Source organism: Opisthocomus hoazin, chromosome 17, assembly GCF_030867145.1.
Source record: "Opisthocomus hoazin isolate bOpiHoa1 chromosome 17, bOpiHoa1.hap1, whole genome shotgun sequence".
Lineage (NCBI taxonomy): Eukaryota > Metazoa > Chordata > Aves > Opisthocomiformes > Opisthocomidae > Opisthocomus > Opisthocomus hoazin.
In genome coordinates this window covers 3134130-3157673 of record NC_134430.1, presented here as the reverse complement: position 1 = coordinate 3157673, position 23544 = coordinate 3134130, and the positions used below count along the sequence as shown (strand labels likewise).

At 56.3% G+C, this 23544-nt stretch overlaps 1 protein-coding gene across 22 annotated transcripts in view; it reads right to left on the bottom strand.

Moving 5' to 3' along the window:
* Positions 1-696: 696 nt before the first annotated feature.
* MACF1 (microtubule actin crosslinking factor 1) overlaps positions 697-23544 on the bottom strand; it is a 156918-nt gene continuing 134070 nt past the window's right edge. For 7 of the 22 annotated variants that reach the window (XM_075438203.1, XM_075438208.1, XM_075438206.1 and 4 more), the window contains 30 exons: positions 23107-23333; positions 21974-22096; positions 21767-21868; positions 21228-21329; positions 20946-21119; positions 20685-20840; positions 20329-20526; positions 19854-19982; positions 19360-19533; positions 18392-18547; positions 18045-18251; positions 17788-17907; positions 17389-17558; positions 16928-17087; positions 16038-16232; positions 15209-15337; positions 14983-15126; positions 14657-14845; positions 14190-14307; positions 13525-13688; positions 13141-13155; positions 12215-12377; positions 11905-12059; positions 10972-11046; positions 10273-10290; positions 7966-8083; positions 5437-5648; positions 4762-4872; positions 2686-2809; positions 697-2308 (listed from right to left, as the gene is read on the bottom strand). In XM_075438203.1, coding sequence (XP_075294318.1) covers positions 2052-2308; positions 2686-2809; positions 4762-4872; positions 5437-5648; positions 7966-8083; positions 10273-10290; positions 10972-11046; positions 11905-12059; positions 12215-12377; positions 13141-13155; positions 13525-13688; positions 14190-14307; positions 14657-14845; positions 14983-15126; positions 15209-15337; positions 16038-16232; positions 16928-17087; positions 17389-17558; positions 17788-17907; positions 18045-18251; positions 18392-18547; positions 19360-19533; positions 19854-19982; positions 20329-20526; positions 20685-20840; positions 20946-21119; positions 21228-21329; positions 21767-21868; positions 21974-22096; positions 23107-23333 — 4385 coding nt within the window. In that variant the 3' untranslated portion in view covers positions 697-2051. The remainder of the gene's footprint in view (positions 2309-2685; positions 2810-4761; positions 4873-5436; positions 5649-7965; positions 8084-10272; positions 10291-10971; positions 11047-11904; positions 12060-12214; positions 12378-13140; positions 13156-13524; positions 13689-14189; positions 14308-14656; positions 14846-14982; positions 15127-15208; positions 15338-16037; positions 16233-16927; positions 17088-17388; positions 17559-17787; positions 17908-18044; positions 18252-18391; positions 18548-19359; positions 19534-19853; positions 19983-20328; positions 20527-20684; positions 20841-20945; positions 21120-21227; positions 21330-21766; positions 21869-21973; positions 22097-23106; positions 23334-23544) is intronic. The other 15 variants (XM_075438205.1, XM_075438213.1, XM_075438194.1 and 12 more) reach the window with 8 other exon arrangements.

The window sequence follows — 23544 nt, the reverse complement described above, 5'->3', positions numbered from 1 at the left end:
TGCCATGGACATTCAGCCCTCTGGATGCTCACCCTTGAGGGCACCCAAACCAATGAACACCCAGACCCATGGAAGCCCATCCCAAGGGATGCTCACCCTTATGGGCACCCAAAGCAATGAACACCCAAACCCATGGGAGCACACCCCTAGGGATGCTCACCCTTGAGAGCACCCAAACCAATGAACACTCAAATCCATGGGAACCCATCCCTAGGGATGCTCACCCTGATGGGAACCCACTCCTACAGATGTTCACCCCCATGGGCACCCAAACCCATGGGCATCCAACCTTTGCATCCACCCTCACGGACAACCACTTCAGCTGCGCCCATCCCTGTGGGCATCCCCCACCATGGGTCCTCACCCTGTGCACCCACCCCACGGACACCGACCTCAGTGAGCCCCCACCTCACCAACACCCACGCACACACCTCACCAGGCGCTCTCCGTGGCAAACCCCCACTCCAGCAGGCACCCTCCCCGGCCAGCACCCACCTCGCCCGTGGGTACCCACTCCACCGAGCACCCTCGCCAGCACCCACCCACCCACCTGGGCCTTCTGATTTTGGGGCTGCTGGCTCCCTGCTCCGTTCCGCGAGACCACCTGGGTGCAGACGCCCCGTGGGTGGCTCAGCCGTCGCCTCCCCGCGCCGGAGAAGCTCCAGCTCTCGCACTTACAAAGCTAAGGCTGCGGAATAAAGTAGGAGGCAAGATTGTTTATTACCGCAAGCAATTTTAATACAAAAATGTGTCTGGTTTTTAAACAATTCATTGGTAGAGCTTCGGTTTTGCCTCAATTTCAACCAATTGAGAGAATCACACAGCAACACGGTCGGAGCCGGAGAGGAACAATATTTAAATAAATACGGGAGCTCCAGAGAGCCCTCTCCCCCGGCCCGTCTCCTGGTCACTCGGTTGGGTTTTATTACAAAGAAAAAGTAGCGTACAAAAGCGAGACGGGACTCGTAGCGAGTGTGCTGGTGAGACTCATTTCAAGGACAAGCAACTGTGCGTGTAAGTCCAGATTTCTCCTAGGAGCAGAGGCCACATCAGTCTCAGCCTGGTTGGAAGTGGAATGACCAGTTAAATAATAAATAGGAAAAAAGAGATGCGGATAAATAGCGCTTCTGTGAGGAACATCCTGGGTCGGTCTCTCAGGCTGCCAAGCCGGAAGAATCCTCTGATTTGTGGGACCCACCACCGCTACGGGACGCATCCGAGTGATCCAGACCTGCAATCTCACCAGCGTGCTCTCCCCCGGCCGGCTTCGGCGTGAACCCCCTCCCCAAAGCCGCCCAACCCCCGTGTTTGTTCTTTAAAAACGAAGCTGTCGGGACAGTATTTTCAAGCCAGCAATTGTCATCACCTTCGTCGTGGTGTGTGCAAATTTTATTTAAGTTCAACTCCGCTTTCTTCAGGTAAAATCACATCGCTTTAAAAAAAATGGAAACATAAGCCCCAAGTCCCCTCACCTCATGTTTCTCCGGTTGAGGTATCTGTGATTTACAAAAAGAGAGTTCCTTGAACACTGCAGGATTCAGGTCTTTGCTTTTAAATATAATTTACCTTGCTGAGACAGCAAGTTAAGTTTATAAAGATGCATTTAGGAAACAATCCTAAAAGATAAAGCAGGTTCGCACCCTGCACCGCGCAGAAATCCTATTTATATTTTAGTTTTTCTTTACACTTTCACATCTTGACCTTTTTTTTGCTTCCTTTTTTTTTTTTTCCTTTTTCTTTTTCTTTTTTTTTTTTTTTTTGTGTCTTTCTCTCCCACATTTCAGTTTTCCAGGCCCCTCTCCGAACAGGGGTCGCCGAGAGGCAACTTTTATCTACATAAATATTCACATGAAAATAGTAACTTACAAAAAAGGAAAAAAAAAAAAAAAACCAACCTCCAAATAAGGCAGCTTCATAACACAACTTTCTTTTACACTTTTAACAATATAGTTTCTCCCGTTTAGAATAAATATACATCCAATGCACGTAGCAGGGTTAAAAACCGGACACGGGTTGGGTGTTCTCTCTTGCAGGAGGGCGCGCGTACAGTATTATCTTTTAGGGCCGGGAGTTTTTGGGGTGGCAGTGGTGGTTTTCTTGGACATGGTTGGGATTTTGGAGGGTTTGGCCACCCCCCGGCGCGAGCCGCCCTGCCCGCCGGCCACGCTGCTCTCCGAGGTGTCCGAGCACGCCGACTGCGTTTCCAGCAGGTCGAAATCGGAGGCGTCGCTCCCGCGCCGGCTGCTGGCCCGGCTGCCCGCGCGGCTCCCGGCGCGGCTGGCGGGACGGCTCGCTGTCTTCTTCGGATCTGCAAGGGACGCCGGGACAGTCAGCAGCAGGTGGAGGAGGAGGATGAGGAGGATGATTCCTCCCCATCCGCGGACTGACCGGCACCCAGTTCCCTAGCACTGCCGCGGCTGCTTCCAACCACCCGCCCAGCACCCCTGAAACAGGGGGCTCAGCACCGGCACCGGTTCGTTCCTGAACTGTTAACGAAGCGGCAGCGAGCCCTCGCGCTGGGAAATGGCCGCAGCGTCCCCTCTCCCAGGCGCGGCCACCGCGGTGGGCACCGGCCGCCCCGACTCGCTGGGGGCTCCTTAATTAACGAATATTCCCTTTGCCAATTGAAGCAGCCAAGTAGGAAGAGCAGCAGGAGCAGTTTTTGGGTCTTTGCACCCAGCTTACCTGCTCGACTGGTTTTGGCACCTGCAGCGACCGGCGAGGAGCTGTTACTGGTGTCCCCGGCCAGGGAGGTCCGGCTGGAGTGGAAGGTGGGTCGCTTCAGCTTGCTGCCCGCGGAGGGGGTCACCTTGGGAGGAAGCAGACACAGAGCATCTTTTAGGGGTCCCCCGGGCCATAACGGGCCAAGATCGCGGCCAAGCTCAGTACCTCGGCAAAAAGATTCTGACATTTGAGGAACACCCATCTTAACGGTCAAGGAGGACAGAAGCCATCGTTTCAGCGGCGGTTAATTAAAAAGAAAAAAGTCCAGAACCTGAAAATTTGGAGGGCGACGGCAGTTTGTGCGCTGCAGGCTGACACACGTCTATTATTAAGCATTTGGAAAAAAAAAATCAAATATAAAAGCAAAGCTGCTATCCATCCGGACGACAGCATCAGCTGGGCTCCAAAGCTCCACGAAGAGAAAGTGAAATCTTGCAAAAACCCAGGTATTTCAGCATCTCGGCAGCCCAGGGCCGTTTTGGGAGGCCAAACACGACGCGGCAGCTCCAAAGACGCGTCCCGCTGTCGGGAGGCATCGGTGCGGCGCGACGCTGCGAGGTGCCGGTGCCCCGGGCAGGTCCCAAGGGCGGACGGAGCTGAGCTGTGAGGCAGCAGCGACGCACGGGGACACAAACCGCAGCGGAGCAGCCTTGGTCGCCTCCTGAAACGGTGCTTTTCCCGACCTTTAAGATGTTGCAAACAAAGATAGGGGGGTGGAAAAGCAGCAGAGGGGCAGCTTCGCTCCCGCCGCTGTGGAAGGAAGCGGAGGGGCGAAGGGGAAGGTGCTGGGCAGGGCGAGGGCACCCGGATCCAGCTGGAAAGGGCAGCTCCAGTTTCTGTGCACCCAGCAAAGCGCTGGGCTCGGGGCAGCGCTGCAGGAAAGCGACTGCCCGTGGTGTCCCCGGTCCCGCGGGGCTCGGGCGGGCATCCTCGGGTGGGCATCGCTGCAGGGTTTGGGCGGGCATCGCTGCGGGGACGGCTCCAGCCCGGCCGCATCCCCGGACAGACGCACAGTAATACCCGAGGGCATCTCCCAACGAGCTTTAAAGCAACAGCCGGTGAGGTTTCCCTTCATCCCCTGCAATTTTGTAATTTTTTTTGCAACTTAAAAATCTTGGAATGTCATAAACTGGAGCTGCAGCGAGGGGAGAGGGTGGTGGGAGAGGGGCAGCCGAGCAGCGGGCTCCCCTGCGGGCGCCGGGGGAATTAAAATCCAGTCACACGGGATTGCGAAGGTACCATTTCCATCATCCGAGATTTCGGTTCTCATCCTTGCTCCTATTTTATGAAACACGTGAAGAGCAGCAAGCAGGCAATTTAGGGCAACCGGGGAAGTGCTCCTGACCTTCTGAGGATTTCAGAAGAATTCCTTCGCCGCGCGAAAGCGGCGCCGAGCAAGACGCGGCCCCCTTGCCAGCGCACACCGCCGCGCAGTGAATCGCCGAGATCTCCCTGGGATTTCTCAGCGTTGATTCACAAGGGTCAGGGAGGTCTGCGGGGAGGTGAAACTTCAGGGAGACCAAAGCCTCGGCCCGAGTCCCTCCTCCCGGGAGCATCACGCCGGTGCCGGTGCCGACGCAGCACACGCGCCCCGACACGGCGAGAAACACAAGCGCTTGGTCAAAACGACGGCGACGTGGTTACTGCGCATGCGCTGTCGCCGGTTTTCAAGTCTCAACTCGGCTGCTGGATTTTAATTTTTGAAAGCCAAACGTGGCCACTTTTCAATGCTTAAAAGCTATTAAAGCTTGGAAAATTGATTTTTTTTTAAAGCACAAGAGGACAAATGTCACGCTCTCGGTTTGAAAGCAGGTGAATGTGATTCGCAAGCCACTGGGCTTTGTTCTAAGGTTGATTTTTTGTTTAATCCGAGTTAGAAACCCATGAAAAACGCTAACAGTCCGAGCGTTGGCGGTGCTAACAAGCGCTGCGCTACCACAAGGCAAGCGTTAGGACAGGCACGGGAGCAGGGCTTGTCGGTGCCGGCAGCACTCGGGCCTGTCAGCGGGTCCTGGGGGCTGCCAGACCATACTCTACCTCGGCGCTCGAGAGCTGGAAGTCGGCATAATCGAATCCCCTCAGGGGGGTGCCCGCTTTACTGTTTATCAACCAGGGTTTGTCATAACATCGAGAGAAGTGATGTGGAGTCTGCGAAATGGAAAATCCAAGGAGGGGGGGGGAAGAGGGTGGAAGTGAGTGAAAAAAAACCCAAAAACGAAACGGAAAAGTATCTGGAATGGAGGGAAAGGGCACTAAAATGCAATGAGAACCAAACAAGAAATAGATAAATTAAAATAAAAGAAAAAAACCCCAAACAGATGATGAAATAAACCATGCATGGGCAGACGATGTGATGGGGAAGCAGAGATGGGGGGCAACGGCTTCTTGCTGTGCAGCCCTGCCTCGGGGACCAGGAGTCTTCGGCTGCCCGGTGACAGCCAGGGACCTTCTACAGTGCCACCAGCACCCAGCTTGGGCTGAAAACCTGTCCTGCACCGTCCCCCCCCTCCCACCCGGCGTGGGCAGCAGGGTTCTTCCCGCAGACACCATGGACAACCTCCAGAGACCACAGCAACCATCAAGGCCCTGATCCCCAACCTTCCTCCTCCTCCTCCACACACCTCCTGCAGCTCCTCATCTCCCCAGGAGGGGTCTGGAGGCCACCAGGTTCTAAGGGAGAGGAGAGGGGAAGGCTTCACGCGCAAACCCCACCTTGGCTCCGCTGGCTGGAGTTGCGGGAGACGATGGCATGGAGGCGCAGCTGTGGTTGCTCTGGCTGGCACTGGAACTGGATCGCGTCGGCGAGGCGGCTCGGGAGGAGGGCTTTGATCTTCGGCCTCGTGAGCGGAACGGTGTCATTCCCTGGGAGGCTCCCTCCGGCAAGATGAATTTCTCTCGGAGTTCAAGGTTGGTCCGTCCTCGTGCTGGAAGGGGACACAGGAGAGGAGACCTGAGGTTCCAATGAACTCAACATCGTCCCTGGAGCTCAGGAAGCTCTGGGGTTGGAGCATGCGTCCTTGTGACATCTCCCAGAGCCCATCTCCGAGGGCAAGTGGATGGCAGCGAGACTGTCCCAGCGCTCTTGCTGTGCCCTAACCTCCTGCCATGGATCAGCTCTTTGACTAACTGGCTGATTAAGAGCTGCCTGGGGCCCAGGAATTCAAACTGGATGCTCTGTTCTTCTCTCGTCTCTTGGGGAAAGCAACCCCAAAGGCCTTCAAGCACACCGCGTTGCAACAGCGGCCAATGTCATCTCTAACAGAGCTCAGAACCAGTGAGAGCAGTGCTGAAGGGTCGTGATTCTGCTCTCTCACAGCTCTGGGCAGCTCTCACCAATTTTTAGGGATAAGAAAGAGAGAAGTGACCACCACCCATTAAAAGCAGACTTTAAAACTGTCATCCAAACGCCCCAAAGAGGTGGAGGGTCTTGCTCTGACAAGCAAGGGGCAACCAAGCAAGGAGGAGGTCTGTGGCCTTCAGCTCCCGGGCCAGCTGGTGGGTGCCACCGTGGTGCACACCCACGGCATCCAAACAGCGAGCGAGGGCACGCACCGAGCCCCGCGGCGCACGGGAGCGACTGCGGAGCCGCCGCGTGACGGAGCAGAAAGCCAAGGAAGCAGTCGCAGGAGGGAAGCACCACGCTGAGATAACCGAGGGATGGAAATAACCTCGACGTCAGCGCTGCAGAGCAGCTGTGGGAAAGCGTGGACGGGGGAGGCCGGAAGAGCAGGAAAACCCTGAAGGTTCCCCAAAGCGAGCGGCACGCGCTGTAAATCACACTGTAAATGGTGCTGCTTTCAGCAACAGCGGTTAGACAGCAGCAGCAAGGAACGCTGCGGCGGCAGCTTGAAGAAGACATACCCGAAGCAATCAACATCTCGGAGACCCCAACGAGACATGGACATACGGAGCACAGCGCTAAGCTCTCCAGAACACGCAGCCTTGATGCACTGCACTCCTGGCCATGCCCCTCGCTAGTCCTTCTCTGTCCCCCAGTCACGGCTCTCGGCCGGCCACAGCAGAGCATCGCTTCATCCCGAACGCTCTCACCACAACAGAACCTCAAGACTGAAGGTTTCGGAAAGGAGGTGACCCCAGTTCTCCATGTTCACGGTACACAACGCTGGTCTGCGTTCTCCCAGCCGCCCCTTCCAAACGTGTCCCACCAAACCCTCCAGCAAACTCTGCTCAGCCCTAAAAGATCGAGGTGGTGGTTCTCTTCTAACGAGCTGCTGTGTTTTCCTTCAGCTCAGTTCATCTAGGAGCTTCTTGCACTTGCATTTTCTTGCCCTAACCCTGAATGCAAACACCTTCTCTGTTTCACCGCCGGGCTGGTCAATCCCTGGGACACGCCTGTGCACGGTGACGCTTATTGACACCCTCACAGCAGGACACGGTGCTCAGAATCCCCCAGAGAAACCCAACCCAGCCCCGAACAGCCCCACAGACAACGACGTCTAAACGCAGCACGTGGCAATCCAGGCAAAAGAAGCAGGGCCACGTGTCCACCCTCACGGGCGGAGCGGGGGGAAGAGCCATCATTTTAAGGCACCAGAGGAAGACCCAGCACCATCAGCAGCTCTCACTGCAAACAGGTATTTAAGTTGCCTGGTCCTGCACAGCTCAGGGTTTCCAAATTAGTTCCTCATGCTGCTGCTCTAAAGGCAACACATGAACTGAGAAAGCCTGCATTAGAAAGGCACCAGAGAGAAATCGAGTAGTTCAGAGTCAGAGGAGAAATGTCTCCTCATTCCCTAGGATGACCCTGGGCTGGCAGCACCACGGATTCACGGATCCTGGGCCAGAGCATCTTCTCCTCAGGGTGTCTCCGAGCAGGATTTTACCATCTCCCATCTTTAAACCTTTTGAATTCTTTCAGGTCCCCTTTATGAAGTTTACTCCACCACCCAGAGCCACACGTACGTACCAACCACCTCAAAGGGAAGCCGAGACCCCAGCACAGCACCGCAGCTCCGCTCACAGGGGTCTTCAAATGAAGAAGCACAACCCTTCGCTCTCCTCCTCCCAAGACACCCAGCTAAACCTGCGAGATTTGCTGCAGTACTGCCACATCTCGTGGTTTGAAGTTCTACGGTTTGCTTTGGATCAGTTTTCTCCAGCTCCCACCCGCTCTTTGGCTAACCCAGACCCACTCCGGTACCATCTGGTCATTCAGTCAACGTGGACATGTTCTCCAACCCCCCTTACTGGGCAAGAAGACCCCCGTAAGGATTGCCTTACCTCTGCAAGGATCATTCTTCACTAAAAACTCATCCAGGGCCATCCATCCTCCACCGACGCGAACCATGACCGTGCTCCGCAGGATACGGACCAGCCGCAGCTGCTGGGAATCGCCGAACTGCGGAGCCAAGGAACAGTTCAGAGAATGGGGACACAACACGGGGACACTTGGCTCCTTCCCGCAGCGGGCGGCACCAGGGCAAAGCTATCGGGAATGCTCTCTGGGGTCCCAAACGCTTTCACTGATCTATTGAATACTTTCAAGGTTTCCCCAGATAGGTTCTTCTGGAATAAGTGTAGGCTAGTACCAATTTACAGGAGTTTTTGGGTTTTTTTTTTGTTTTTTTAAGACTGCAACTATCCAAATTCTTTAGTTTTAAAGCTGGAATTTTTTAGAGCAGCAAATGAAATTTGGGAATTGGGTCTTTGGATGGGTTTTATCCCCCAGAATCATAGTTTTTTCCTTTTATTTTGAAGGAAATAAGAGGCTGGAAGTGCAATGACCCTCCTGGTGCAGCCCACATGGAAAAGAGCCGGCCGATTCGGATCGCTGAGTGCCGGCGAGTCAGCGAGGCAAGCCGTGCTGCGTCACCGCTGAGCGAGAAACCTCTCATCACCAAGTCTGACGGCCGGGGATTTCACCCAGCCTCAGACTTGACCCCACCAGCCGGAAAGCCCCCGCCGCCGAGATCGCCCGGTGAGGATGCTTCAGTGAGTGCAGAGTGGTGGGAATCCAGGCAGGAATCCCGCAGCAATGTTGATTAGTGATTGCAATGTTCATTAGTGATTTTAAACCCCTGCAATTTCAACCAAGTGCAGCCCGAATCAGAAGCGTGTGTCTGTTTTTCGAGGCTCCCCACATCTCCCAGACAGCCAAGCCCAGGCACTGGGAACTGGGCAGAGCCGGCACAGGACACTGGGAGCCTGGCTCGGACACAGCAGCTCCGCATCCAGGTCTACAGAGCACCTGCTGTGATGAGCAGACAGGGGAACCAGCCTTTGCAAGCAAGACCATCTTCAGAATGATTAAAAACGAAAGAAAAAGCAACAACATTTTCCCTGGGTGGGTGAGAACGCAAAAATCAAGAGATTAAATGAAAACAGAGTGCGAAGCCCCACTGAGATGGGTCACGGCGGGCGGAGGGGCAGGAGGTAACAGCATCTCCGACCCTCCTTCCCGCAGGGACATGGCACCCTGGGCCATGCCCTGGTGGGTCTCCCTGCCCGGGGGTCCTGCCGGAAGGCGCTCGCCCCAGCGCCGCGGCAGAAGAGCTGCCGCAGCCGTGCTCGGCGTGGCCGTGGTGCGGGAGGAGGGCGGGGAGCTGCCTTCCCTCTCTCCGGGTGCTGCCCAAGGTGTCCTTCAGGAGCTAGTTCTGCACCAGGGCAAACCAGGGGCGAGTCCATCCTCATCCCCACGGCCACATTTACATTCTTCTCCAGCTGCTGATGAAAACCGTTTCATAATCGCTGCCTAAATTAAAGGCAGAGCTCTCTCGGATCTGTCCACTTCCAACATCCAAGTTTGCTTCTTTCTGGGCCTGTTTTTGGTAGGGCCCCATCATTCCACATGAAAAATACGCTTTTCTATTCGAGCGGGGCTGGGGGGCACATCACCACGGCTGGCACATGGTGCCCCAGTCTCGTTAAAAAAAGAGCTCTGCCCCCCGAACCGGCCGGGCCCCCCGCACGCCGCACCGCTCGTCTTGGGTCGCGACAGCAACGGGGAGAGACATGCAGGCTGGGCGAGCCTTGCTCCAGTTAGGAGTTACTCAGGGGGTGTAGCGGGGATGAGGGTTTAGTTCTCATTACCTATGGGATTAAAGGGGTGACTGCGATCCAAACCCACCCAGAGCCTGGCACAGCCCTCGTGCAGGTCGCTGTACCCCGGGGACTTCACCCGGGCTGGCCGGTCCCCAAAGGAGGACGGTCCCGGGCATGAGCCCGTCAGTATCCCGGTGCCCCCCGCCACAGGGTGCGGAGATTTGCCACTGGTTACCATCAACATCCCCAATGTATCCGAGAAAGGAGCCACGGAGAGAAAAAAACTCTCCATTTTTGTCAACTCCTGCTTTTTCCATTGAATTTTTCCCTTTTTTCTGCCCAACACAGCCCTTCTTTTTTGGGTGGCCCTCCCGACTCCGGCACTCCTCTGTACCAGGCTCTGCTGAGCGGTGCTCACAGATCACATCCTCCCACAGCAACACAGGACAGGGCAGCACCACGGACACACAAAGCTACGCTTGTTAAAAGGGGAAAAAAAATAAATAAAAATAGAGGTGAGAGACAGCATCGCAAGGCAAACTGTACCTGATTGCCGAGGAAGAACTATGGAGGGAGAGGAGTTGTGGCGGGAGAGGGGTTGGGGAGGGGGAAGGAAAGTCCAGAGGAAGAGGAGGGGAAAGAAAAACAAGAAAAACATTTATGGGATTAACAGTGCAACAATCATGAAAACTGTTAACTGCGGGTAGTTAGAAATCCGCGGGGTTTATGCTACGTGGTGTGAGCTGCTGCTCGGCTCCTCCCGGCCGGAGCATCGGCCCCGACGGCGGCGGCAGGCGAGCGGGGAGCTCTGCCGCCGGCTCCTTGCACCCGTCCACCTCGGTGACCGACTCCAAACACAAACAGCGAGCCCGTTACAAAGAGATTCTTTAAGGAAATTCTTCTCCCTTCTTCGGGAGCGAGCTAAGAAAAACACAGGCGTAAGGTACACTCACCCACGAGGAAAACTTCAAGGGCGGCTGCCGGCGGAGTGAATGCCGCGTTTGACGGGGCCGGCGGGCCGGCTGCCCCAGAACAGGGCCACTTTTATGTTCTCCCCACTCAGGGAACGCCCTGGGGCCGGGGCTGGCGCTGGGCAAACACAGCTCCGCCACCGCGAGGTCTCCGTCTCGCCCCGGGGGTTCCCCCACACCCGGTCGGGCACCCCGCCAGCCACCCCCTGCTCCGGGTGGGAAGGGGGAGCGGGATTCGCGCTGCCGGGGCAGCATTCGGTCCCCTCTGCCTTACCCGGTATTTGTTCTCGCCGATCTGCTCCACTTGAAATCTCTTGGCACACTTGCACTGGGCCACTTGCCGGGTGACCTGCCACCACAGAACCCCAGAATCACAGACTGGTCCGGGCTGGAAGGGCCCTCTGTGGGTCACCCAGCCCAACCCCTGCCCAAGCAGGGTCACCCAGAGCAGGCTGCACAGCACCGCGGCCAGGCGGGGCTGGAATATCTCCAGAGAAGGAGACTCCACAGCCTCCCTGGGCAGCCTGGGCCAGGGCTCCGTCACCCTCAGAGGGAAGAAGTTCTTCCTCGGGTTCAGCTGGAGCTTCCTCTGCTTCAGTTTGTGCCCGTTGCCCCTTGTCCTGTCGCTGGGCACCACTGCAAAGAGTCTGGCCCCATCCTCCTGACCCCCACCCTGCAGATATTTAGAGGCATTTCTAAGGTCCCCTCGCAGCCTTCTCTTCTCCAGGCTGAACAAGCCCAGCTCCCTCAGCTTCTCCTCGTAGGAGAGATGATCCAGTCCCCTCCTCATCTTTCTTGAACTGGGGAGCCCAGAACTGGAGGCAGCACTGCAGATGGGGCCTCCCCAGGGCAGAGCAGAGGGGGAGGAGAACCTCCCTTGACCTGCTGGCCACACTCTGCTTAATGCACCCCAGGAGACCATTTGCCTTCTGGGCAAGCAGGGCAACAACAGGGCTCACCAACAAGAGAGGTAAGGGACCAGGATTTTGGGAGTCTCCCCCCATGCCAGGCACTGCTCGGACACCACACAGCCCTAAGCAGCCTTTCCTTCAAAAACATGGTAGGTACTGGTGGCATCAGCTAATTATTTTGGCTCAGCACCACCGCAATCCTTTTTTTTCCCCCCCTCCTTTTTGTCTTCACCACTTCCAGCCTGCAGCCTGAAGCACCCCACGCCCCCGAGCACCCATCTCTTGCGGTGCTTTACCTCATCTTCGATCTTGTCGGCATCAGTGGTGGGGCGGTAGGCATCTTTGTTGGGATGGAGAGCAGCCACAAACTCGTAGTAATCGATGTAGCCGTCGCCATCACGGTCAAAGATGTCGGCCACCGCAGTCATCTCCAGCTTTGTGGTGGGGAATTCTGGAAGGTCAAATAAGGAACCGATGCAGGGACCTCACTCGTGAGAGCCAGGGACGTCAGAGCATGGTCTGCATCCCAGTCCTCAAGCAGGGACAACCTCTTGTCACACCGAGGTGGCCATTCCACAAGCTCGTTTCAGGCAGGCAGGGACTTACTAGAGGCCAGGATGCCATCGATAAACTCCTGCCGGGTGATCTTCCCGTCTTGGTCTTTGTCGATGCGCCGGAAGAAGTCCATGACGCGGGATTTCTTGTGGTTCATCCAGCGCATATACTTCTTCCGCCAGACATCGAAGTCGAAGTTTGCAAACTCCTTCAACTGGAAGGAAACCCCGCACGAGTCAGGGGGGGAACCCCCCGAAGGAGCAGCACCCGAAACCAGCAGCCTCGCGGCGAGCCCCTGCCCGAGCTCCCAACGCCAGCGCTCCCTGCCCGCCCTCCCGGCAAGGTCTATCTGGCTTTATCCAGGTTAACGAGGAGGCCGCTCAAATCGACTTTCCGGAACAGAAGGACACACAGCGCAGCCGACAGCCACCACGCGGACCGCGCATCGCGGGTCCGTGGACACGGGACGCAGCAGCCCCCGCGGGGGTCTACGGACACACACGCAGAGATGCCAGCTACTTGCACACAGACACACACAGCCCCTGCCTCTGCTCGGGCATTTGGGGATGCCTCCTCGCCCGCGATTTCCGCCGCTGGCATCGTTTTGGGCACGCGTCTCCCCTCTCCCTTGCCCTCTAAGCAGCCCAGCAGGGATTTCTTGCTCGGCTTCCAGGTCAGACGGTGGCCGGGACACATCCCAGCTCCGCGAAGCCGGGTGCTGCGGCTCTGCCACCAGCCTCTGCTGAGCCCCTCGCCCTCCAATTTAAACTAACGCCCTACTTATCCCCTCCCCCAAAAGGACCCCCACGACCCCACCAGCTAAAAGCAGCTCTCAGCGAGGTAACGCAACAGTTTTTAGCGTGGGTTTTTTTTTTCCTCTGAACATTCTTGGAGTTAGAAGCAACAAAGGGAAAACATTAATACGTATGAACTGAACTGACCTACAGCAAAAGCAACAAAAAACAAAAACCACTCACTTCTGGGCATAGCTGCTTTGTAAAGCATAAATAAAAACAAAAATTACATTAGATGTTTGGAAAAGATATCGACAGTAATTGTAAGCTAATTACTAGGAGTAAAGCAGGCCTGGCTGTCATTACCTCTACAGATACCAACTGCAGGGGCACAACGCAGTTCATTAACGTGCAGTTAATTACAGAAGGTAGTTTTTCAGCCTTAATATTTTAGGAATGGGGTTTTTCTTTTTTTCTTTTGGCATTTTCAGCAAGGCAGCAGTAACCGCCCGCAACAGCTGGGCAACTCAAGAGGCGACGCTAATTTTAAATGCTTCTTCCACCTCTCCGGTGAGCAACCCCCCGGCACCGCTCCCCGTCCCTGCCCCAAGCAGCGGCGGCCGTTACCTCCTCCAGCCGGTCCAGGGCATCGTTGAGCCTCCGCTGCCGCTCCAGCGCCAGCAGCCAGACCTGCTGCCAGCGGGCTGAGAGCTGGTTAATCCGGGGGTTCTTGGTTTCCGACTGGGAGATAATGGGCATGCTGGGGGGGGCGGCCTGACTCAAGGATTTTCCTGGAAAAAGGGAGAAAAAGGAATTGGTTGAGGTGGTGTTCAGCAAGTCTGAGCGGTTCAGGAAAGAGCAGCAACGGAATAGCTTTTATTTTTCAAACAGAGAAGCTCCCACGGCCTCGCTGGCTGCTCTCCGAAGGGACGCGGTGTGCCCAGGGAGGAGGACGGGGCGACGGATGGCTCTACACCCAACCCCCCCCGGCGCTCCCCTCGCACTTGGGAATTCACACTGGGCTCTGGCTTCAAGAAACAACATGAAAGACGGCCCCAAAACCTCATCACAAAGCAACTGCAGAGAGAAAGGGAAGAGCAGCGATGGCACGAGCACTTCGGCAAATGCCACCCAGATTTTCCCCTCCCGACAAGGTTCAGCCGCCTTCCTGGTGGCTGTCAGTGCAGGATGCCTTGTTAATTGATAATCAAAGTTAATTAGTTTCCTAGGTGTTTAATTTCCTCCTGTCGTTGCACGTTTCACCGAGAGCTGGGTACTGAGCGGAGACGTACTGTTGCTGCGGGACTTCTCGATGAACGGCCCGTGGGGGGGCTCGGTAGCTTTCCTCTTGTAGGTCTTTGTGACCCGGTCCACGTCTGGCTGTTTCCGTGTCATCTCTTCCATAAAGGACTGTCAAAATACAGAAGGGACAAGAGAATCTTTGAAGTTTCAAGATGTTTTTGGTCTCCTGTTGCTGCAGATCCTTGCTGGGACACTCCAAGCCCATAAAGGAGATGGGATCATTAAGCACCAGCGATGGGGGCTTGTGGTCAAGCTATGGCACAGCGCTGGCTTGGATCTGCAGAGGCTGGAGTTCATCCCCTGGGCTGGCTTTGGACCCAGGTGCCAGCTCTGGTTGGGTCACATGCTGTTTTAATAGGGACTTCCAAGAGAAGTCAATGCCTCCTCCATGGAGGGGCAGGGAAAAAAAAACCCTGCCCCGCTCCCGAGTGCCTGCCGTGTTCGGCACTGGGCTCACCTGGTGTTCAGAGATGAGGGCTTTGACCTGATCAATATTTTGTGGCATAGGCTCCTGGTCCCGCTGGATCAGGGTTGTCTCAGCCCACTGGATCCAAGCCAGGAGCTCTTCCAGAAGCTCTGCGTTCGCCACCAGCTCGGAAAGTGCAGACTCCAGTCTCTGCTGGTGCTGCTTCGCCCACGTGAGAACCTGTTGGAAACGCAGAGAGGACCATCAGCCCAGGGTGGGAGAGCCAGGGCAGGAACCAGCACCCCATGGCCAACCCTGGTGGTGGTGTCCACCACCGCCTCTCACCACCAGCCTGGAACAAAGCCCCATGGACTCACCTCCTCGAACCTGGCTCGGATGATGGTGATCCAGTGTTTGATCGTGGTGATGCAGTCGGGATGGCAGGCGGCCAGGATGACCTCCCCCATGCCCACCGCCGCATTCACATCCGCTCTCTTCTCCTCCACTTTCTTCATGAACTCCTGAAAGGCCCAAATTAATTATTTTGCAATATTCTTCCCCCATAAAATTTCGCTCGGGTCGCGTTTCAGAGCTCCCCGCTACCTTGTGCGCCTCAATGAGGGCCTGCAACGCCTCGGCGTCGTCGGGAAGCGCTCCCCGAAAGCGCAGGGACTGCTCTGCCTCCGAGAGCCACTCCAGCAGCATCTGCACGGCCGTCCGGAACTCCTCTGCCTGCGGAGACAAAAGCACAGGTGTCAGCCCTCCTCCTCCCGAAACGGGCCGCTCGATGGACTGCGGGGAGCTGGAGAGACGGAGGGCTGAAAGGGGCTTTAAAAATAAATCAAAAAGGAGGGGGGGAAAAAAAACTCTGTCTGTCAGCCTGGGTTTGTGCAGCACCAGCAGACGGGTCCTACAGTGGCCGGGCACCTCCCTCCCCTCGGCATCGGGTGCGCTGAAGGACCAGATGATTTTTAAAACAGCCCAGCCGCCGGAGTTCTGACCAGCTGGGCACCCGGGTAGTTTGTTCTGCAAATTGCCTACTTGACAGAAAATCTGCTTAAGAGCCTTTGACCATTTTTCTTTCTTCAGCTTCTATCCAGGTCTCTCTCTTACACTGGACATTACACCAGCCCGCACAGTCTGATCACCGCTCTGCTCCTGCTGCGCACGTCGGCAAAGCCTTTTCATCCTCCCGTTTCAAACCAGCCTTTACTGGCTCTTCTCCGGGGAAAAGAACCAGCAAACGCCTGACACCAACCCAGCGCTTTGCTGCTCTCACTGGGAACCGCCGCAGGGCTGGGGTGCTCTGCTCGGCCAGGAGATCAGTCCCTGGGCAAAGCCTCTTCGCTGAGGTTTCTGTTGACCTCCCGGCACGAACCTGTAGCCCAGCAAAGCTCCCCAGGACCGTTTCCACCCGTCGCCTTCCGCTCACCTGCTTCAAGGCCTGTTCCAGGCGGGTTTGTTTGGACACGGACAGCTTGCACACCGTGTCCCACCGGTTGCTCAGCTCCTGCAGCTGCACCTTCACCCAGGTCGTGTCGTCCCGGCTGTTCTCGATGAGCTCCCGGCCGGAGCGCTTGAGCACCTGGACCGTCCCCGTGCGCTTTCCCAGCTCCTTCTGGAAGACCTGGATGGAGAAAGGGCAGAAGCCAAGTGGGGCCAGTCAGTCCCAGTGGGTTGTTTCATGTGGGAAATAAACCAGGGAGAACATCTGAAACAGTCTGCAACACAAGTTTTGCACCCGCATCAGGGGTCCCCCACAAGCCGGTGTGACGGGAGCGCGGGCAGGCAGCGAGGCAGACAGCGCAGGCAGCTCCTGAGCGCGTTTCGGTGTCAGTTCGTGGGCAGGAGCCCCGACTTTCCACCCTGGCAGAAGCGGTGGTGACCTGGAGCAGGTGAGCTCTCACCCAGGAGCTCTGGCTGCAACGCAACAGCTGCCTTGAACAGAAGCCCAAGCTGTGCCCGGGGATTTCAACGTCTGACCTAACCCAAGCCCACGAGCGCCAGTCTCCAAGACACGCTGCAGAGCTCTGCCAAGACCAACGTTCATAGAGGACTACCATTTCAGTCACCTTACCAAAGTAAACCCTCAGCAGATCTGACTGACAGCACCTCGGAAGAAGAGAGCTCCAGCTCCTGTAACCTTCCCAGCAATGTAAAAGTTTCTTCCCACTTGTTCCCCCTTTTTTGCCCTCGTTGTCCACTGCAGCGAAGCACAGCAGCTCTGCAGCAAGGCACCAACTCTGCCTCTCCATTCTGTGGCTCTTGGGGAGGACAAGCTCCCCTCATGTCTCAGAGAAGAGCAGGAAGAGGTGCTCTCACCTTGTGAGCATCCATCAGGTTCATGACCAGATCCAGGTCACCGTGGACAGGCTGGTCTTCAGCTAACTGGGGCTCCACCTTGTAGAGCCAGTCCACCAAGGCCTGCAGCGCATCCATGAACTGGCCAGAGAACAAGAGGGCTTCTTCCAGCTTGTGCTGCCTGGAAAACAAACGTCCCCATGAACTTCCACGAACTAACTCGTCTCCTTTTGTCATGGCCTAGTGACCTTCTAGAATTAAGGAATCTTCAAGGTTGGAAAAGACCTCTAAGATCACCAAGTCCAACTGTCAACCCAACACCACCACGCCTGCTAAACCATGTCCTGAAGTGCCACATCTACACATTTTTTGAACACCTTCTCCAACCACCCCAGAAAATTTCCTCCCCTCCTCTGCTCTCTACCTGGGTAAGAGTCCTCAGCAAACAAGTGCTGTTGGTACAGTGCTGGGGCTGGACTTACCTTTCCACCGATTTGCCACACACTGTGTCCCACTTATCCCGGACTTCTCCCAGTAAATTGTCCAGCTTTTGAGTGTCATCTGGAAGCAAGGCTTTTTCTTTGAGGGCTCTGCCCGTCCTGATGGTAGTGTCATAGACGGGCTGCTTGCCCCCCAGCGTCTTCTGGAACTCCTGGGAACCGGAGAGGAAACAAAGCTGCTTCAGAAAGCCTGGCCTCAGCTCCCTGAAGATACACGGTGCTCCTAAAGATCCCCAGCCAAACGTTTTCCACGGCAGCGGTAGGTGCGGACGCGCCTCTCCGCTGTCCTGACAGCAGAGGAGATGCTGCCCCACTCCCCCGCCTGACAAAGCACCCTTCCACCCAGCATCCAGCACCGGTCGCGCTTTGGCGAAGCTCTACCTTGTGTTTGGAGAGCTGCAGCTTGATTTTGTCAGGATCATTGGAAATCTCCAGCTCCGAGTCCAGGTGATTCTCTGCGTCCTCCAGCCAATCAATCAGTTTCTTCCACGCTTCATGGAACTGCAAAGAAACAGGAGCAAGTCTGAACCTTAACACTGGTGGTGTCCCCGGTCCCCTTCTGGTCTTGTCCTTGGGACCTCCTGTCGCTCAAGGTTGGCCACACTTTGGGGTCTGTGGCACTCTTCCCGTGTTCTCACCTGCTTGGCTCGCTTCCGGGCATCATCAAGAGCCCGTCCCCGCTCCACCGAGCGCTGGACAACCTTCTCCCAGCGGGACTGGACGCTCACCAGCAGGTTCTTGATCAAAACCACATCCTGCTTTTGACTGAGAAACTTCAGCTGGTTCCCGGTTTGATCCAGCTCAATGATCCGATCCCGATGAGCGTTCACCTCGTTGGCGAACACCTGCAAACGGCAAAAGATGTCCTCCTGTCTGTAAGGGGAGCTGGACGTGGCTGTGAGCAGCCCATGGGTGCCGGGGAGATGAGGTGCCACCTTTGCTCCCTCCATCCCGGGGAGCCTTTGGGTGCTCGTGACGTCGATACCTTGTGCTCGTCGATCTGGGCCATCACGGCGCTGAGGATGAGGCTGGCCGGGGGTGCGATGTTCAGGCTCTGCTCAGCCAGCGTGAGCCAGTTGATGAAGTCCTGGAGGGAGTTCTGGAAGTCCGTGGCCAGGGCCAGCGCCTCCTCCAGCTTCGCCTGCCACAGCGGGGAGGGAGAAAAGGAGGGGGAAAAATACAACATGGAGGGTGAGAGCTCACGATCCGCGGTTTCGCAGACAGAGGCAGCCTTTGTGTCCCTGCCGCAACGTCCCTCTAACAGGAACCTCATCGCCTCGGCCCGGGAACGCGACTTGTTTACCAAGAGGAGGGGGTTTCAGTGAAAGCCACCGCTTCCTTTCAAAACACGCATCGCCCATGAAAGGGGAGACCTTCATCGGCACAGGAGCAGCTGCGTCACCCTCAGCTTCCTGAGAAAGGGATCGCCGTGGGGAGAGCGGCTCGGCAAATGAGGTGGACGATATTCCGACGGCAACAGCTGCAGCACCGCAAATTTATTCTGGGCTGAGGCCACCGCGTCCCTTGTTTTATCTCATCACCGGCCAAAAGCCGAGGACGGAGTCGGCTCCGAGGAAGACTTGGCCCGCTGTCTCACAGAGGACCAACAAAGCCTGCCTTTCAGAGCCGCGGGAGGTTTCCTCCCACCTCTCCTCCAAATTAACCCAAAACGCAATTTTACTCTCATTTTCTGCGTGATTTAACCAACTCTGATGACTGTCATTAAAAAAAAATCCCCAAACCTCAACAGCCTGATGCTCAGACAGCACCATCCGAAAAACAAACTCAACCTGCGCAACCGAGAGGGTGTCTAAAAAACCAGCGCCCCATCCCTCCTCTCCAGCCCCGACCGGCTCCGGCCCTCCCGGGAAAGCAGAGCAGCAAAGCCGGGAGCAAGAGCTGCCAGAGCAGCTCACGGGGCACGGCCGGACGGCATCTCTCCATCAACTCTACCTTTCTCTCCTCCATCTTGGTGCTGACCAGGCACCACTTCTGCTCCAGCAGCGCGACGCTCTGCTCCGTCTTCGAGCCAGAGCCCGAGTCGTCGCGGTTCAGCAGCATCAGCCGCCCCTTGGCCAGCAGCTGGCTGTAGACGTCCTCCTGGGCTTTCAGCTGGCCGTACAGCTCCTGCAAGGCAGGCATCGCCCCAGCGTCAGACAAAGCCGAGCTTGGAGAGGGGCCACGGCTTGCCGCGACTCGGGGCGAGGAGAAAATTAGGTTCAGGGCAGGCAGCAAAGCGACAGCGGCGCGTCACTTTGAGCAGAGAACGGTGGTTACAGCATCGTGATGCTTCTCCCAGGCACCGAGTGCAAAATTATCGGTAAGGAGAGGCCAGACAAGCACTCTTCTTCCCATCAGACACAGAAGGGAGACGTTTCGATGCTGATGTTTGACAGAGAGGAGCTTGCAGAATTGAAAGCGTTTAAAAATCTCTCCTAAGAAATTACCATGTGGGCATTGAGCTGTTCCCGGGCAGTTTCTGGCAGACCTCCTGTGGGTTTCGACGCCGACAATTGGCTCTCCATCCTCGTTAGCCACAGGAGGAAGTCTTCAATCTCACCATGGAAACCCTGGGCCTGCTCGGGAACACACAATCGGCCACGGATCAGATGACATCAGCCACCATTGATCACGCGCCAGGGTTAACGCCGTCTTTGCTTCGAAACCAGATAAAGAGGCAGAGCTGGACGCACCGGCGCGTTACGGAGGGTTCCGCGTGGTAAATCCGAAACCACGCGGGTGTGCCTGGCCCCCGCCGTCCTCCCGGGCAGGGGAACCACTCCAGGATTAAGAATTAAATGAAAAACTTGCATAAAAAACCCCAGTATCCCCCTAACTCCTTCCCCCTTGGAAGCGAAGGGGGAAGCGGACCCTCGGCAGCACCCCACTGCACGGGGGGTACCCCCGAGGCGGCTCCCCGACCTGCTGGAGCGTGGACTGCAGCTGCTGCTCCCGCTCCTCCGTCTTCTGCAGCACCGACTCCCAGCAGGAGTTCAGCTTTTCCAGGCGGTTCCGCAGGCTGCTGGCGTCGTCCCCCGCGCTCGACTCCAGCAGCTCGTTGCCCGCTTTGTTCACCGTCTCCACGGTCGCTTGGTGGGCCAAGACGTCGTTCTTCAGCACCTACGAGAGATGCGGTGGGCAAACGTTGGGCACCTCTCCAAAAGCCCCTGTTCATTCCTGCACGCTCTCGTGGACTCGAACCAACTCCAACCCTTCATGAGAAACAAAATCCTGCAACGGGAACAGACTAAAAGTGGGCCTGGTGTGGGAGTACTCACGTGGTGCTTTGCGAGCTCGACCTCGATGACTTTTGGGTCTCCATTGATGGGTTTCTGCGCGTCGAGAAGCTCCTCGGTGTGGGTCAGCCAGGCCATCAGCTCCGCCAACGCATGCTGGAACTGGCCGAGGGCCAGGAGAGCAGCTTCTAATTTATGCTAGGCGAGGACAGGGATGGAAAAGGAAAGTTTAAGTCAGGAAGGAGGGGGAGCATCCCAGCGAGTTTCAGCCCCGCAGTCGTGAGAGCCCAGATCTTCTCCCACCTGTCTGTGGGCAATCTTCTCGCCCAGATTCTCCCAGAGATGTTTCAGCTCTGTCAGTGGTTCCTTTATGATGTCTCTGTCTGTGTCATCTGTAGCTTTTTTTAGCATCAGTTCACCTTGGTGATTAAGCTTTTCCATCTCAATCTGCTGCTGGTAAACCTCCATTTTAAACTCCTGCCAAAACAAGCGGGACAAAAACCAGAACAAAATGAATCACTGGAGCGCGAGGCTCTGCGCCGCAACGCAAGCCCCGGAGAACCGGTCCCGCTCCGCCCGCGTTACCTTCATCTCGTTCATTTGCTCCTTGACCGTGCTGAGGTCAGTGCCGACGGGAGACATGTTGCAGAGCTTGATCACGGCGTTGTCCAGCCAGTCGAACATGGCCTGGAAGGAGCGCAGACCTCGTTAGCCAAGGGAAGGGCAAGCAGCGTTCCGCCTGCAGCCGGCTGGGAAACGGGGCTGGTGCCTCCGTCGCCCCGCGGCCGTTCAGCTCGGCTTTCGGGGCAGAGACTCCCAGCACCCGCTTCCGCAAGCTCCCTCCTCCCCTCTCCCGCTTCCCGCAGCAGGAGCTGACGGCAGCCAGGCTCACCCTCCCGCCTCGCGCGGAAACGCAGGGAGCTTTGGGGAGACAAACGCAGCCACACATCCGCTCTTCCCCGGAGCTGGCTGTCGAGCTCAGGCTCTCCCCGAGGCTGCCAACACCCGCTCAGGAGATGTTTTCTGCCTTGCATTCGTGCAAATCTCAGCGCAGCTCCAAGGAGAGGATCTGCAGCGGTGTTCCCAAGGTCTGCCCACCCCACGCAAGCAGCCCTGCCTCTTACTTGAAGCATATCTTGGTGCTGCACGGCTGACTGCATGGCTTCTTCAAGCTTCTCAAGCCTCTCCTTCCACATTTTGTTTAGGTTTTCCCACGCGTTGTTCATCTGCGGAACACAAGATTGCCCACAAAATTCATTACGTTCTTCTCCCGGAGCTCCCGCTTGCTCCTGCCTGATCTTATCTGAGGGGGAGGCTGCTGGTTTTCCTACCTCATCAATGCTCTTCTTCACTTCTGGTTTCTCGGTTTCTCCACAGGCAAAAATTAAATCAGTTCCAAGGAGTCGGATGAACTCCAGCTCTTCATGCAAGCCATCCGTCTCCTCTTTAATAGTCTGCGTACAACACAGCGACAGAAGCGACATGTTTATTATTAAATGCTCTTCCAAAACTGCCCGACAAACAGGAATAAATGCTCTTCCAAAATTGCCCCACAGACAGGAGGGCTAAAGCCCAGAGTCCTTCCTGCGCCGGAGCCCTCGCCCTGGCTGGCAGCCCGACGCCAGAGCCCAGGACGGGCTGCAGAGCGAGCCGACAGCCTCCTGCTTGCTGGCATTGCCACCCCCAGCCCGTCCGCTCCCACCCCAGCCCACGGCGGGGAGGCTGCTGCGCGCGGGGGCTGGGGGACGAAAATCAGAAGGTCTGCGAGCCCGAGCGGCCTGGCTGGAGATGTTGTTTACGAGGGATGCGCTGTTTACAGGGGTGTTTTGTCAACACAGGAATTAGGTTTTGAGATGCAAAAAGCCGCAAACCCAAGTCATGAGGGTTATGAAAAGGAAACAGCAAGGACAAACTTAGCAAAGCGTAAAGAAGCATCCCCGCTCTCCAAGGTCCAAGTCAAGCCAAAGCCACCTGAAGTGGGTTTCACCACGTGAAACAACCAAGCAACAAGACACAAATCCAAGCCCATCCAGCCTCACGCTTCCCTCCAGTCTAACCGAAACCTAAACACAGGCATCCCACGCTCGGCAGCGCTCGGATGCCTCTGCTCCGACTGGGAGCAGAACCGCGCAACATTCCACAGCGCTCGAAACGAGTGGGCACGCAACTCTGACCGCACGCTCGCCGAGCTTCCCCAAACAGCCGCAGATAAAGTGATCTGAGCATCATTTCCTCGTCTGCAACAGGGGTGGTGGAGGTGGGGAGGGGTAAGCGAAACGCTCTTCTGTTTTTCTCCTTGCAGTCCCAAATTGCAATGGAAATAACAATTCGTAATCTGACCAACTGCAACAAAACCATTTTACAGCCACTTCTGGCCATGCTCATATCTAAGATCCGTCCCAGTTTAGCTCAGAAGCAGGGTGCAGGCAACTTCCATCCAGGGGTCCAGTCCCATGGTCCTCACCTCTGCCGCTTCCACCTGCTGCTTGATGATGGAGGGGTCAATGCCTGGGCTCTCCAGGTCGTGAACGATGTCCTGCGTGTCTCTGATGGTGGTCAGGAGGGCCGCCATGTCATACCAGAACTTCTCTGCAAGCTCCAGGACATCAAGGAACTTCATTTCACGTTCCTCCGCCCGAGCTTTGATGTCTTCCCAGAAGAAGACCATCTGATCCAATTTATCCTGGATTACTGAAGAAGGGAAAGAAAACATTCAGTGAAGAAGGAAACCTTTCCACAACTCAACAGCATTCCGCGAACGCTTTCCACTTAGAAGTAGCCAACAGAATATTCAAATGGGAATTAAAGTTGACCAGGACTGCCAGAGCATTAACTCAGATACTGAGGTACATGAGAAACTCCACCCTGCAGAAATAAAGCCTTTATTTAAGTGCAGGCAAGC